The sequence below is a fragment of the Anas acuta genome, chromosome 22 (assembly GCF_963932015.1).
Source record: "Anas acuta chromosome 22, bAnaAcu1.1, whole genome shotgun sequence".
In the NCBI taxonomy this organism is placed as follows: domain Eukaryota; kingdom Metazoa; phylum Chordata; class Aves; order Anseriformes; family Anatidae; genus Anas; species Anas acuta.
Window position 1 is genome coordinate 4,011,576 of NC_089000.1, and position 16,816 is coordinate 4,028,391.

Sequence of the window (16,816 nt, forward strand, 5' to 3'; positions counted from 1 at the left end):
GGAGGGGTCCCAGCCCTGGGGGTGCCACAGCAGGAGAAGCAGCACCACAGCACAGCTGTGCTTAAACACAGGGGGGAGCTCCCAGAAAGGACTGCCCAGGACAGCAACCCTGAGGAGGGGGCACTGAGTGGAAGAATGTGACTGTCCGTATGCGACCTCGCGTATTGTGACCGTCCCCAGAGCTGGGACCTCACAAGGGCGGCTTGATTTCACAAATTTCCTGTCATTCTTAGCAGTCACCCCCAGATGAAGTTCAGCATTGGCAGCACTACTGCCACGAGTACCACCTTATTTTATCTGTTAATCAAAAAACGTTTTTGAAAGCATCTAAAAGCTACTTATAAATGCTGTGGAACATACCAAAGGGAAGAGGACGACTAAGGATAGGGACAGTCTCTCACCCTCCTGAAGAACGGGGTCAAATTTCTTTCCACAAGAGCATAAACTTGCTCAGGACAGATTTTTAAAACGATAGAAGAAACTAGTAATGAAATCCTAATAAAAGGAGCACACGTTATACCTGCTAATGCACTTGGTTGTACCTTTATTGTTTCACCTCGTTCACTAACAGTTCAGTGGTGCAAGGTTACCATACACAGTTAGATAATATCTGCATTGCACACCTAAGGCTATACAGCAAATGGATCAGAATTAGTACAAATACATGAACTATATTTACATTTTGTATACTCAAGCTCCAAACATCAGATATTTACAAAATAAAATATGAAAATGAAAATCTGAAATTAATGTACAGTGTTGCTGATGCACTCCTTCGCTGGGATGAAATCAGTTTGCAAAGACATTTGTTCAAGAAGGCCACTTATACAGTGTATACCTTGTATACCTTGTGTACAGAGAGGTTAAACAGGGACATGGGAACTGCAAGAAGAAAAAGGATGTGTTTCAGTGCAACAGCATGTCTAATGTCCAAAGTCAAGAACATTAATCAACTGCACGTGAAGTATGAACAAGCAGAGTGGAAAATTAAGAACTGATCCTGGGAAGTGCTGATCGTCCAAGACTCCCTCTGCTTCTACTCCTTGGATTCAGTGTGAGCAAGAGGTAGCTCAGTACTGCTCAGGATCGGGCCACAACTTGGCAACATTAAGAATTCAAGAGTTTTGACCTCCACACCCTCAGTTTTCTGAATACACGTCTGCTCCTGTTAATTTAAAAACTGTTCCAATTGACATTGGACACGACCATCTGGTTAGTGTTGGACTAGTTTAGATTTCAAATACTTAGAGCGCATAAATGGCCTTCTGAACAAAAAAATCTCAGTCCTGTTCTTGAACACCTGATGTTTTTAAACAAGGAAGCACAAAATTAATACATTCCTGCTACATACAGTATAGTTCAGACCACAGATTGGGGTTATTAACCACAATGGAGAGATGCAACGCGCACGTCAGAGACCCATTCTGAAGTACATTCAGCAAACCGTTCCAGAGCAGCATTAGTATCCTTCCTTCGAGCAGCAGGTTAACAACTGCATGTTCAACAAAAACACCACCACAGTATAAACTAACACAAACTGAGGCTGTGTAAGTGTACCAGAAAGATGCAGAGGCAGTATTAGTTGATGGGAGAGTACCAATGGGTGTTATTCCAAAGCTAATCCTCTTTCTTATCTAAGGTGCAATTAATTACAGATGTATAAATATACAATACATTACATAAAATTAAATCCCTGTAAATTAGGTAACAAGCAGCAAAAGGTAAAGTCTTTGCTTTGAAATACCTTGCTAATCAGTAATAAGGACTATCACACACTGGCAAGAAAAAAAAAACTTCTCAGTGGTTTGGAAATAATATTCCCTTCCCTTCTGCATCCCACAATAGAGGAATCTTCTTTTAAAAAGTACTTAAAGTGCATTTCTAAAATACAGTATAGGAGGTTCAGTTTAGTTTTAAAAATATCCAGGAAGCTCCATCAAACATCACAGGGTTTTCATTGGACCAGAAGATAATTTTCTTCTCCCATTCACTGATGAACATAAAAAAACCCAAACCATGGCACAGCTTCACTCCCAGCTCTAAGAAATGCCCATCAAGTTTGCTACGAGTGTTTATGCTCAATGGGCTGGCAGGCCCACAGCATGATGCCTTGCCTCTAGCGGCTGGTCCTGAGAGCTGTCTGACTCCAGGACATCATAAAGCATAACCAAGAGAGGGTTTTTTAATGTCCAGAGAAGGCAGCTTAGCATATTTTTCCCTTCTAAACAGACATTTTTAAGTTGTCAGGCTAAATCAAAAAAGCTTTGAAGTGAATGGAAATCAACCTTTTTTTTTTTTTTTGGCTTTGCTCTCCTTTAGAACATTTGGATTTCAGTCATCCAGTTTTAAGTAGGGAAACCAATGTATCAGTACATACCGAAAAACTGTGCCTTCACGTCAGACACAGTAATAGTAATGCCCACTTGAACTTCACGTGAAAATTGATTTTGTCATAGATTATGCAGCTTTAAGAGGTACTGATGTTTAAAAATAGCATCTTGTTCTTCTGATGACCTGGTATCCATACAGACATCAAGTCATCAGAAGCTGCTTGGAGTCTTTAGATATAAGACACTTATGCAACACAGCTGTAACATTTCCAGCTCTGTATAAAGCAAGCATCCGTCTCTTCCTGTTTTCAAAGGAAGATCCCTTAATCGTGTTTCTATCTAATGCTTATTTCTCCTTGTTTCTTTTTCTGGTTTATCCAAAGCAAAGACTTAGCAAACTAGCTTTCTTCTAGTATAAAAAAAAAAAAAGATAAAAATTAAAATTTTTATCTCTCAGTGCGTCACATAATACCACCACTTAAATTGCTAGCCCTCCTCAGACTGGTTCCACTTTTATTATATACAGTGGTGGTGGTGGCAGCAACAACTTAGTGCTTAAAATTAACCTAATTCATTCTTAAAACATCTTGACATCGGCTTAGCTCCAGCCTGGGGAGCCCACTCCCAGCTCTAGTGGTCTTACTTATCCACACACTGGAAGTGCATAGCGCCCATTGCATAACAAAGAACTACCATCACTGTATTAAGAGTCACATACAATTAAACAAGACAAAAACAGAAGGAAAAAAAAAACAACTCTTATGGGTCCCCAGGACATACACTCACTCTGGGTTCCAGTTCTGAAATAAATCTGAGGTCCATAGGAGACAAGATGAGCACATGATTTAGCTTGAGTACTATCTTGAAATACATAAGGATATGTCCTAGCAAGTGTCAGACTCCATCTCCCTGCTCCTTTTTCCAACCATCCTTTTAAGACGTCCCATTATGCATTGCACTTCATCAAATGAAAAACTCATAAAGCTAAAAAAAAAAAAAAAGTGCTGAGCTGATGACAGTCCCACATATACTTTTGGCCACAGAACTTCCAAGGCATGGTGAGACCTGGTGATGAGTGACCTGAATCAAAATGACCTTCCTGAGCTGGAGTCACAAAACTATTTTTTTGTTTGTTTGTTTTTCCCTAGATGCGCCTACTGTAATGGTGGAACAAAACCCTTTTATATCTCCCCAAGAGACAGGAACCTCAGGATGAAATTCCTGCACGTTCCCCCAGGATCACAGCTAGCCCTATCAGTGCCCAAGGTAAGTCAAGAAAGTACAGCGTAGCAGTCAAACACAGTAAAAGAAAACAAAGAAAAGCCCCCAACCTCCCTGAAAACCTAACTGAGAAAGATGAGCTCACTTCTCAGGAAGGAAACTCATTTTGCCTTTCCTTCTTGGGGCAAGGAGCAAAGCTTTGCCCACAAGGAGAACTTCCATTGTAGGTCAAGAACTACCACCACGCAGCTGATCTCCAAGAAGCCAGATGTTACACCCCACTGACCAGGACCAGAATCTACTTGATCTGTCCTCCAGGAAAGATTATTTCTGAAATTAAAAGTAAGTGGGGAGGGGGGTTAGCTGATGAGAATTGCAGCAGGTAGATTAGAGACATTCAACAGTTATTCCAAACGGAAGTGAAAGTGTCCTGCTGTTCCCTGAAGAATACTGCAAGTGCAAGGTCTAGAAAGCATTTTGTAGGCAGAGGGTACTTTGCCCCATGGACAGACAGGGTGTCAGCTGAATATTACAGGTAGGGGTGTGCATGCATAAAGCAGGCATTTCAGAATAATACCAAAGAACTGTCTTTCTTAGCAAACCAATTACAAGTGGCAATCTTCCAGGAGAGGTGAGGACTGCCACTACACTAACTCCAAAGTCAGAGCTAAAAGCAGAAAGGGGAGATATTGCCCTCCTGTGGTGATCTCCTGAAAACGCTACAGGGAATGACCACACTGGTTCCTCACCTTCAACACTCTTCACTTGTGTAAAATCTGAGGCTGAGCACCTAAAACTTTAGAGAATATATCTAGTATTTCAGCGATGCCATTTATTTTTCCTCCAGTTCTAACCGCTCAGCTCACAGACAAGTACTGTTAACGTTTCTGGGGAAGAGTTAAAGCCAAGCACTGCTTACCTGCACCCCCACAACAAAAGTTTAAAGGTAGATCACTGCAGCCAGCCCCTCTTGATTTGTTCCCTACCTCTTTCCAGTTTATGTCTTAGTCTGTTGGATCTGGGGAACTCAAAAACTTGCACCAAGTCCAAAATCCAGTCTGCCCAGATAGATTTATCCAACATCAGCTTTCAACAGAGTTTAAAATCGGAGGCTGGATCCAGAAAGCCTGAGGAGCTATTGCAGTTCCTGGCCGGGTATTGTCTACATAGAAGGGATAATCTTGCCCTGGCATTAGCACTTTGCCCTGAGGGAACCGATGACTATTGCCAAGTCACAAATTGAATGAAAAACCTGCAGTGCTCCGGACAGACAACAATGGACAGTGGGACAGACACCAAAAGGTCAGTTGGAATGGGAAAACAATTGTAAGATTTTTTTTTCTTTTTTTTAGAGTCGTGCATAATCGCTTTTTTTTTTTTTCTTTTCCCTTTTTGTTTGGCCACATGCTACCAGTAGGATTCTCCGCACAAGTGAAAAGAAACAAGGTAGTGTTAGAATATCTAGAAAATGTGATGGAGTTGGGAAGGTAGGGGATGTTAAGCCACAGGATTACATACAAGAGAAACTGTCAAGAATCACAAAGAGAAAATGAGAGGTAACACTTTATCTATCAGAAGGCGAGTTAGGGAGAACAGATGAGAACATTACATGGACTCAGTACTTCAGCTGGCCCGTGCGTCTTCGAGCCAGTTTTGACCTGCACAAGAAAGAAGTAAAAAAGCATTTGTTGAATTCTGAAAGTTTATTTTTCTTCCCTCCCCAGACTTCCTCCGTTTTTTTTAGTATCTTTTCATATAGTCCTTGCTTACTTCACACATTTATAAAGGAAAACATATCAAGGGCTATAATCTGAAAGACATCTCATTCTTCTGCTGTGCTCCTTTGGAAGGATGACTGGTTCTATTAAAGGACTGCACTGTTAAGAAACATTTGACACTACAGCAATAGCTTAGTTTCTAATTCTGTCTTTCTTTTTTACTGAAATTAAAAGGTACAGTAGTGAGACCTCTCCAGCAAGCAGGGGATGTCTGTGACTTGTATTAAAGGGAAGGCTTCTGGAGAAGGTCAAAAAAGGAAGGAAACAAGATTTTCTGCTTTAGTCCACAATAAAGAGAATGAAAATGCAGTCCAGAACCATCTGCACACAGGTATTAAGAAATTTTATAATTTTGTAAAATAACAAGGACCTTGAAAGACATTTTGTGGCTTCCAAATGCTTCATTGCATGATGCATACCACACATATCTAAACTGTATACACATGTTTAGAGTGTCACAAACCAAAGCAACAGCCACTGCATTTCTTGAAATACAGGACTTTTATTTTTATTTTTTTTTATAATTTTTTTGTTGCCCACCCCCCTGGTTCCCCTTCAGGCAAACCATTATGTCAAATTCTTCATAACTATGATTAAATTCTGTGATGAACTATCTGCTTACTTTATAACTTTCTCACTGTCTTTATGCTCTGCAGATGGTCTGCTCAGGAACTGCCTCTTACCTTATCGTGCCAGCAAGAAGTGGGTTGAAGGCGTATAACCAGTCATTCATGTCTTTGTCATTGATGGCCTGGAGCAGGACCCCACGATGCTTTGTGCACACACCAAAGGTGTTGGGTGTCTGGAATATTGAGAACAATTTAAAATAACTAAGTCTAAAGTCACAGAAGTTGATGCATAATTCCTCCCTCAGGAAAAGTGTGCTATGTCCAACCTCTAAAAAGATCTAAGGTCTTTCCGTTAAGTTTCACTGGTCATTTCCAGGATGTTACTAGTCAGACAAATGTAACATCACCTCCAAAATACAGTTTTAATTGAAGCAAGAGACGTTAAGGGCAGCTAAGATGGACAAGTAAAGTTAAGTTTGATTCTTTGCAGAATGCTTGCATGTGGGTTTTTTAAAAACAAAACAATAAATAGGGTCATTGGAGCAATACTTGCTCATTGAAAGCAAACAATCCAGCACAGCAGTTAGTTTCAGTCTCCTGTAGAACTACATCCAAATCACAAGAAACCCTGAACAAATTGGGAACACTGTGGGCAGACCCACCAGATACTAGATAAATCTCCAAACAAATGCATGTCCCTCAGACCAGAGATGACACAGGATGTTACGGATGCACTACTACCTGTAATGTTCCTGCTCTGAAGATAAACAGTTGCTCTGAGACTCACCTTTACCATTGCCTGCTGATCCTCACTGTATTCCACCTGAGCTGTGGATAAGTTTATGATCCCTCTTTCCACAGGATCTTTGTCACTGTTGTAAATAAAAACATAGGGACGGCGGACCACCACAAAGTGCTTGGCCCAAGAACTGGAGAGTGGTTCCTTGAAGTGGAGGTATCCTTTCTTTGAGACCACAGAGCTGGAAAAATAAAAACAAAAACAAACAAACCAAAAAAAAAACCACATAAATATCAATATATTTCCCCCTAAAAAAGGCAGCTATCGAGTACTCCTATCAACTACAAAGCACTGTACAGAACGTGGTTCTTAATATGTTTTGTCTGCAACAACATCAGCAAGCTGAATTTTGTCTTCAATAAGAAAAAGTCTCACAGGAAAAAGGAACCACAGAGATCTCTGCTTCTGCGACTTTTAGCCATGGTTTTGATAGTAAAAATCATTACATGTAACTACCTAGAAATCTTGTTCATTAAGTAGATGCAGGGAATGAATACTGCAGAGATGAAATATAGACAACTCTCACCAGTCCAGCTTGCAGCCTACATCACTGACCATGTGTAGTTCTACTATCACCTGTTTAATTTACCTTCCTCAAATGGGGGAAAGGAAACCAGAACTCTCAGAAACCCTTGTGATAGGGCTCAAGAAGCCATGACGACACTACAGTAGAAACATACCCTGGTCTGATTTCCTCAATATCAGGAACAAGATTTAGGAATTCATTCTTTCCAGCTCTGGCAAGATAGGAACTTTCTACTGCAGGAATTATCTGGAACTGTTCCATCTCATGACAGGGACTGGAGGCACGAGAATTTGCTTCTGGAGTCCTTTAAAAAAAAAAAATGGAGAGAGAAAAATAAATCAGAACAAAAGAACTGAATGTGGCAGCTGAATTTAAAGTGCACCTACAATCTAGGCTGTTTTATAAGTTTCATCCTCCGGTACAAGGTTTTGTATAATATTGGGAGCCATATGTACAATATTAAAGATCATTTCCCTCAAAATCTTTGAATAAAACTGGAAGCTCTGTTGTAAGGAGATAAACAGTAACTGCTAGTAAGTTGTTCCCCACTATTTCTCTCATTTCTCTTGCCAAATACGTCACAACACAGAAACACTTCTTACTACGGAGTACTCCTCTCGAGGATGTTAAACAGTGAAAGTACAAATTATATCTTTCACTAAGTAGTTATTCCTGATTTCATCCAGTTCATTCCTAATTTCATATCTTCTACAGATACAGCTGAGAAAAATAAAAACAAATGAAGACATTATTTGCTAAACTAGTTTATTCTGGGTTGTTGTTTGTAGGTCTTTTAAAGAGACACCTGAAAAAAAACAACTTAGGGACTCTTGCTTGCTAAAGAAGCACTGGGCCCTAGAACAACACACACAGATCGTTTTTTCAGCACATGGGATAAAAAAAATGAAAACTACAAAACAAGGGGAAAAATAATTGTGCGGAGTGACTGGAAAAGATAAGGAGAAGGTCGACATAAAGAAAATACTACTGACAATACAGAAAAAGAAGGGAAAATTCAGAAAACATAGCAAAAATAGCCTTAAATGCACTATATACAATAAGAATTATTTTTTCTATTCATATCCTCAACTTACTTCTGATCAATTGAATTGCATCTTGAATCCACCAGCGAAGGACAGGTAGATGAAGGTGTGAGGGTAGCACTGCTGAAGCTTGACACTGATGGGTCCCGCCCAATCGGAGAAATATCAGACAACTACAAGGACAAATACACACAAAATATTGGAGGGTTTTTTTTTTTTTTTTTGGTATTCAGTCCTGGCTAGAGAATGTGACAATTCTACATGCAGAAGGCTCGGATAACAGAAAAGTATTTCTACCAATCGTCTCCCTACTCAGTTTTACAATTTTTGCCTATCTATGGGTGAAAATACAATGGCAGTTCTGTGCATGCAGCTTGTTATTAATGTCCTACACTCCTAAGTATTCACACCTTAATTTCCTCAACAGAATATTAGATTATCTGTTTTGCTAAGTAGTGTTACCCATGCCTACTGTCAGTATTTTTAAGACCTGATTTATCTTTTTGCATAGGGAAAGTGAATAACGAGAACCTCCAGTCTGCTGTTAAACTAGAAGCTACAACATTGTCCAAGTTCATATAATTTCTAATTCCTTCAATAGTCTTTGGAACCTGATGCTGAATAGTCTCAAATGCTTCCAACAGACTGAAATTAAAGATAATTATTACGAAGTGTTTTGTCTCTTCATAGTATCAACAGATTCCATGAACTACAAATATATTGCTATTGTACCACAAATACAATGCATTCTATCAGATGAATACTTTACCTTACAATCACTGATGCTGTTGTACACCTGGTTAAATTCCCGATTGAAAGTGTGAGTAAGAAGCTGCAGACACTGAAAGGAAAAGAAGAAACAAAGAAAAGGATTTTACTTTAAGATTTTTAGGGAAATTAGAACAGAAGGCAATTAGCCAAACATACTTGGCAGCTCATGAAAGAATATGCAAATTCTAAACTGCTGTGAAAAAAATAGAAGAGGGGAATAACCACTTCCCTTAATTAAATTTAGAAGTTTCATTTACAGAACAACTAAGGAAGAGGGATGAGATGCAGCCATAACCACATAAACATGGTCACCTGCGCTGACTGGTGAGAATGGCTGATTTTGCTGTAGAGCTTATTAAAGTGAAACTCGTGCAACACTGGGTATTCACCACTTTACGTGACAAGCTCATCATTAATCCATCATCAGTTGACAACTCAATTTAGACCCACACTGCTTCTCTTATGTTATACCTTGGTGGCCAGCTCTTTCTCCCGATCCACCAGGCTCTCAATATCTGTGGAGTCATAGCCACTGCTCTCACTGGGCGTCACAGCACTCTCAAATGTTGTGGTGGAAATCTGGGAGGAAATGCTAGTGGAGGTGCTGAGGGTTCCACTGCTCAGACTGGGAGACAACGAGTCACTCAGAGACTTGGGGATGCTGTCACCAAGCTTTTCACGGAGTAGAAGGAAGTGCCGTGTTTTTTCCACCTAGTAAGGAAAGAAAGAAAGCAATATCATCTGCTAGGGTGTTCCCTAGTTAACAAGCACTTCATTCTGAGGCATTCTCATAATATTCATGCAAGTAAACACTTGGTCCCAATGAAAAAAAGCTCCAAAAAACAATCTCCTATGGCACCAAAAGTTAAATCTACTTTTGTTGAGCACAGCGAGATTTCCAACTGAACATTGTATGCAGCAGCTAGCCACATTCTATCCTCTGTGTTGGAGAACTTACTTAAATCTCAGCTCCCATTTGGGAACCTGTTCAGCTCAGAAGGTTAGGCAGTAGCCACACTAAAGGCAACCTCAAACATACAGTTGTCTTTTTGCTTTCACTTCCTGTAGCTACTTACCTCATGCAGCAGTTCCAGTTTCTCCAATTCCCACTGATGCTCTAGAATGAGACTGTCACCACGGGGCCTCCAACCTGCCAGGTTCTCTTCTCCACGCACATATGCCACAGATGTATCTAGGACTTTCCTCCTCCTTCTCTGCATTCCTGAGCAGTCAAAAAATAGCATAATACATGTTAAAAACAGCCAGGAGGGAAACCAACAAGAAACACTTATCAGTTAGCAATCTGCAAAGAACCAACACTTCTGCTGTTTGGCTGGAATACAAGGCAACAAATTCTTTAACAAAAATCACTCATCCTAAAGAGGTTTAATTTAGTTCAGCTTTGTTTCATTCGGGTATTTTCTATTTACTGCCATAGAACACAAATTCCTGGTCAGTCTAATTCAATATAAGAGCTTTGATTCCTAGGTACTAGAGGAAAATAGACTGATTCAACTCAAACTACATTCCTTCCAAGTTATCAAGCTAGCCTCAAGTATCAGCAATATCTAAAATGTGGTCTTCAAAAGAATTCTATCTCTGTGGTCTTCAAAAATTCTATCATTGCAAAAACAAGTCCCAGCTGTCTTAGTTACAATGAGCAATGGGTCATAGACTTATGGGGCATAAATACAAGAACACGCTAAGTTTCGTATTACGGGGAATGTCAGGAAAAAACAAAGTTTTCTGCGAATCCTGGATTCATCAATGATAAGCACAGACACAGGTCAAAAGTAAAAGCCTGCATAAGTTTTTATTTTTAAATGGAGTAGCAATGTTTCGTTGCTCCTACAAAATGTAGGAAACTGCTCCCCATCAAGACAGAAGTATTTACTCCATCTTGTCTAGGAAATTTTCTGCAGTATCTCAGTTTACAGCATCTTTAATGCATGCACACTTGGTGACTGCTTACCTGGACTTCCTGTGTCTGACATTTTGCATAAACTTAGTTCATAGATCCCAGTTACTCGATTGCTGCTCGTAAGAAGCCAGAGGGGAAAAAAAAGGAAAAAAATTATCTTCAGAGATAAAGTACATTAGCTTTAGTTTTGTGGTGCCCAAATTAGAAGTACAGTTACTAGTTAGAACTACATCTGAATTCTAATCCTGACATAAAATAGCCATGCACTGCAAGATCTCTAAAAATGGCATTTCCCTCAAGATGTTTTTTTCTCCATTAAAAGCTGCTGCTGCATCAGCAGCTTTCAGCTTGGCATCCAGGTCAACTACATGCAGCCTTGAAAAATGGATCTCTAGTCCTGGCTGTTCAGACAGAAGACCAAAAAAGGGGTCATTAAAGAGATAAACTATGAGTTTCACTGACGTGCAAGCAAGACAAAATGTTCAAAACCAGACTGGAGATCTATAACTAGGTAAACTTTCAAGGAAGAAAAAAACCTAATCTATGTTCTCCCTATGCCCTCCCCAAGACATCAAATGTCAGATACCAAAACCACCACATAAACTTACGAATCTGGAGACTTGGAGTAGCCACTGCCAAAAAGATTGCGCAGCGATCGTGGCGGGGAGATCTTGGCATCTCGTGAGTAGAAGACCATGCAAACATCCTTTGTTATAACAGCAGGTTGAATGCAGTGATCAAGCTAAGAGAAAAAACAGTAAAGAGTGACTGCCTGAAGACATTTATGCCACGTTATTTACCTTCCCTCTTTTAGTAGGACAGCTTTTTAAAATCTGTTCTTCTTTGGGTCTTTGGTGGGCTTTTTGGTATGTGTTTGTGAAAGACAATTGTTAAATGCATGTCGTGAGTAAAATAGTGGCACCACACAGAACAACGGTGTATCACACACAAAGCCAAGAGTTAACTCAGTGTCTGCAAAATTGGTAGGATTTGTATCACAATGTTCACCAATTTCAAAGGGTTTTCATATAGATAAAATGAGGCACAGAAAGGTAAGGAGATCACCAGTTTCACTTCAAATTTGTTGTGAGGCAATAATGCCTTGACTTAAAATAGTAACTGCGAATAAGTTTTTCTACCCTGTTCTCAGAAAATTAATAGACTTTCACTGTCTTCAGGGTGCGAAAATCCCTTAGTCCAGTAGGTGTCCGTCTCAGGTACACAGTCTGCTGTCTCCAGTAGTTCTGTTGGAGTCACAAGCAGAAAAAACAACACAGGATTCTAACCTCCAGGTAAGCAGAAAGGGTCATATATATCTTCTCTCCATACGGTGTCACTCGATTGAGGAGAAGGGAATTATGCAAGGAGCTATCCCAAACTGCTTCAAATCGATAGAAAGTCCTGGAAAAAAGTACAACAAAAGCTCAACAGTTGGTTCCTCTGCAAGCCTCTCATCGGTCAGTGCAAAGCACTTCTTCCTTGACATCACCCAGTATGATTGCTATGGACCACAGTGGTTTGCATTACTAATTAGAGAGTTATCTCTTCTCTCTCAAGATTACTTCTACTGAAAAGAGTCTGGCACAAGAAACTATTGCCTGTTTTTTAAAAAAAAGACTCATATGAAAGAGAAAAGGAACACAGAGGAGAACAAAAGCTATCATAACACCACAGGGAAAACAGCACTAATAGACAGTGTTTCTAAAACAGAGCTTCTCTCTAATGCTTTAGGTACAATTCAGCCCAGATGAACCTTCTTTTTACTATATTTATTTAAAAAAAACTCATTTTACACCATATTCTAGGGCTGGCATTTAGCAACAGAAGAGATCCCTTTAATAGCTATTCATATAAAAACAATAGCTTCTGACAGCAGATCAGAATGATTGATAGGTACGGGTAAATCCTGTATATTCAAGTAATAAAGATTTCTTTCTAATTCCCTACTAACTTCAAGTGAAAACTTGCAGACCTAACACAAGCTTTTGTAAGAAATTTCTTCAGTTTGGTAAAGAAAGGAGCTAAAGCCTCCCTCAGTTCTACCTCAGCAGTCAGGAATGTCCATCTGTTCAAATAAAAAGTGAGAGGGAGCATCACACAAAGCACATCTAAGCCATCATGTCTATAGTCAGAATTATAGTATTACCTCTCTAACAGGCGGTTAGGGAAACAAGCTCTCTCCTTTCTCACAAGTAGAAACCTGATTTCATGTATGTTCCTTTGGAAAAGAGTCCTGTACCCTTGTCATTCAGGGATACAGCACACTTTTCAGGTGTTTACACTAGTAGAAAAAAGGAGGCACTAATTCTTCATCACCTCCATATGATTTCCCTTCCAAACTCCCTTGCCATTCAGGTTTTCCATCCCATTTTGAATATAAATGAAACAGTACTTAAAGTAAGGAAGCGCTTCATGTACATTTAAAAACAAAACAAGTTACATATCTAAAGAGCTTCTGTGCTAATACTCAAGGCCAGCTCAGTACAATAGAAAATGAAACCCAAGACAAATGACAAAAAGCAGTTCAGGGATGGAACAACCTAAAAGTATACACATCAGAAATGAGTTCTGACCTCAAGGAGTTCCCAAAATCCTATTTTCCTAACACTGGTTCCACTATTTCAAGCTAATAAATACACTGAGACATCATGAACTGTGCAGTCTAGTAATATAATTTGAGAATATTACTAAACACTGCTTGCAGCATGTGTTTTAGTGTTTGAAGTAGTATCTAAATTGCTTCTATTAAAAATGCTCCACAGAAACACATTCCAAAGGCTAAGTAATAGGAAACTTGAAAAGCCCTATAATGTAATAATCCCCACTTGAGTTAGGTTAGGCAAACAACACAGGTTGTCTTCTAACCCTTTGCATATCTGTGTGTAGTGCTCATGATTTTAGCTTTCATCATAGCTTGATTCTGAAAGCAATATTTAAAAACCATTTAAGCAGGCTCCAGATCTACATTCTGGGTGGAAGAGAAGCCTGGTTCTCCAGAGATGGCAAAGCCAGGGTACCCAGCCCCTGAGCCAGCTCTGCACTTTGGGCTGAACACAGCTTCTCATGAAGAGAGAACACGTGCGTAAACGTTCAACAGTGAGAACAAAAGGCTCCTCTAATCAAAATGGTGCTTTTTGGATCAACACCAAGTCGAAGGCAAACACAGCTTTGAGACGGTTCCTCTACTGGAGTTTGTCTAGCCAGGAAGTTAAATATACACAGGCCTGCCTGTCCAAACCAGAACTTACTAGAATAGCTAGAGAGGGAGACAAAAAAGCAGCAGTGAACAAACCTCTTTCAGTATAGCAAATAATGCAAGGAGGAAAATGGAGTACCAAACAAAGCACAGAAAACAGGAGAAGCAGGTTAAGGGCACACATGTACAGTTAGAACTGATTTTTAAATGGTTTTTAGTGTTAGTGAAAAGTGATTAATTGAAAGCACTGAAAACTTAAGTCTTCTCTTTTTCAAACAGGCAGAACAGAGAAAGCAGAGAGCAAATTGTCCCAGGCTCTGCAGCCAGCATGCTTGGCTGTGATCCACAGGAAAACCTGGAAGGTGAAAGAGGAATCCCGTCGGAGCAGCTACTAAACGCCTTGCTTCCCTGCCAACTGGTAAAGTGAGTATAGCCACCACACGGTTAAACTTCCGATGCAAATCCAGCCCAAGAAGGGAGGCTGAATGCCAGTCACATGGCAGCCACAGCTTTTTGTTCAGGGCAATTGCAAGCTGGAATTTCAAGTAACTTAATCATTCAGTCCTTGCCTTGGTACTTCTACCATAGCAAACATTACAGAGTCAGAGACTGCAGAGAAATTCCAAATCTAGTTCTGATACAGAACAAAGGAAGAAAATAGCAAGGACTATGAATAGGAACTACACTCAGATGGCACATTCTGAGGATCAGAAAGACTGAATGAGGGAAGCTATCTGTTGCATGTGAAGGAAAATTTATTCTCACATGTTCCCTGCTGAATTTTACCTGACAAGGCAGGAGATCTACTACTTCTAGAAGAGCTAAGAGGCGTGCTAACAAAATTCAGTAAAAACTACAAGGGAAACGGCAGCAATAGAAGTGGGACATAAAGCATTCTATTTTCAAGAATCTTTATGTGCAGAGGAAGCAAACAGAAAATACCTAGGCATATCCTTATCAAGAAAGAGCCTGTAAAAACATAGAAAGAGCTTCAGTTAGTGCAGCCAAAAGCAGAACAAAGCAGCAACAGCTGAGAGGAACAGAACAAACAGACAAAGAAAATCACCACAACCACAAAACAAGTCTGCAGACAACAGGCAAACATAAGACATCCCTGATCAGAGCTTCAGTCCCACTCCACACACCCATCCCTCAACTTGAACTTTGGCATTTTGGTAAGAGACTGTCAATGGCTTCACTTCGCTCACCCTCATCCTTCACGCAAGCAGCCCTCCCAGCAGACAACTGCAGAGCTGCAGGAATTTATTGAAACAGCTGGCGTACAGAAGGTATAGGACTTCCCAACTACCTAACAGCATCAGACTGGAAACCAGCAACAGTCTCCTGAAGTTCCAGTGCTACTGAACCATTAGTTCAAAAACACTAGAAGTAAAACATCAACATTGTGTGGGAGGCAAGGAATAGCTGCTGAAAATACCATCAGCATGCATGTTTACAGACACTAGGTGGCAGGAAGACATTCAGTTAGTAGGAGCAGCATCCTGAATCCTCCTCTAATATTGCAGTGATATTTTGAAGCCCAAGCCTCTAAAGGAGAAGGAAGTTAGAAGCCATTTCAGAGCCGAGAAGGACACCGCCTCCAGAATTCAGCAGTTGCAGACCCAAAACAACCCTGCTCCCCTCTGGGAACACACGGAGTTCAATTTCAGAGATATTCCTGCTTTGCACCAGCTAAACAGAGCCACGAAGTGGTCAAGTGACTTGGCTGATGTCAGAGCAGGGGGAGGCTCTGCTGGCAATGCAGAACTCTGCCTCGCTGCCCTTTGTTGCAGACACTGAAGCAGAACAATGCAGTCTGACTGATCTTCGCAGCAATGCACCCTAATGAGGAGACACATGCAGCCAGAAACCTCTCAGAGAGGGGCCCTGCTGTTGCCCCAGCGATTGCAGTTACACAGAACAGACACCTCCTTATCAGAATTAGCGTCAGCTTGTGATATATCTGTGTAAATCCGCAACTTATGACATTTAATTTACAAAGTGTGCTCTTGCTTAAACTGTCACATGCTTGTTACAGGAATAATACGGGTATGTACAAATCCATAAATACATCCCCGTGATATGGCCCTTCTGCTTCAATGCTTTATTCTCAAAACAAACCTTGACGTCAGTTTAAAATTTCTGTCTTCAATTCTTAGTCTCCCACAAACCATGCCTTTCCTTCCTCCCTTTACAGTCCTTACAAATGGGAAGTCATCCAAAATCTTCCATGCAGTTCAATGGACCAGATTTATCAAGAAACTATGGTACCCCTCATTCTCTGTATGTCCCTCTCCATGGAATTCTACATTTGATTATTAGCAACACTGCTAGCTTTCCCAACACCCTGTCAATACCTCATTCTGCTAAAAAGAGTAGCCATTGTATTCACTTACCTACTGGAGCTGTGAGATGACTTCAAGTATTTTGCAGAGATAATATTCAAAGATAGAATAGCATCCACAGCAGCTTCATCTACCTCTGCTTTGTTTCTTATACGTCCTGATAAAGGTAGGAGGAAGGAAATTAATAAAATCTTGAAATACAAAGTTTATTTTCCAAATATCATTTCAGACTACACGATTAAACAAGCAGCTACAAGTAGAAATGGTAAAACTTCAGTTTTTCCTCTAGGTAATTTTCAAAATCTAACTCCTCCCAC

At 40.2% G+C, this 16,816-nt stretch overlaps 1 protein-coding gene across 11 annotated transcripts in view; it reads right to left on the bottom strand.

The window, feature by feature from the left end:
* Positions 1–527: 527 nt before the first annotated feature.
* KIF1B (kinesin family member 1B) overlaps positions 528–16,816 on the bottom strand; it is a 95,556-nt gene continuing 79,267 nt past the window's right edge. For 10 of the 11 annotated variants that reach the window (XM_068658845.1, XM_068658848.1, XM_068658849.1 and 7 more), the window contains 12 exons: positions 16,551–16,656; positions 12,245–12,359; positions 11,567–11,700; positions 11,010–11,071; positions 10,114–10,259; positions 9,509–9,748; positions 9,036–9,107; positions 8,318–8,439; positions 7,378–7,527; positions 6,686–6,878; positions 6,013–6,131; positions 528–5,209 (listed from right to left, as the gene is read on the bottom strand). In XM_068658845.1, coding sequence (XP_068514946.1) covers positions 5,167–5,209; positions 6,013–6,131; positions 6,686–6,878; positions 7,378–7,527; positions 8,318–8,439; positions 9,036–9,107; positions 9,509–9,748; positions 10,114–10,259; positions 11,010–11,071; positions 11,567–11,700; positions 12,245–12,359; positions 16,551–16,656 — 1,502 coding nt within the window. In that variant the 3' untranslated portion in view covers positions 528–5,166. The remainder of the gene's footprint in view (positions 5,210–6,012; positions 6,132–6,685; positions 6,879–7,377; positions 7,528–8,317; positions 8,440–9,035; positions 9,108–9,508; positions 9,749–10,113; positions 10,260–11,009; positions 11,072–11,566; positions 11,701–12,244; positions 12,360–16,550; positions 16,657–16,816) is intronic. The other variant, XM_068658844.1, reaches the window with a different exon arrangement.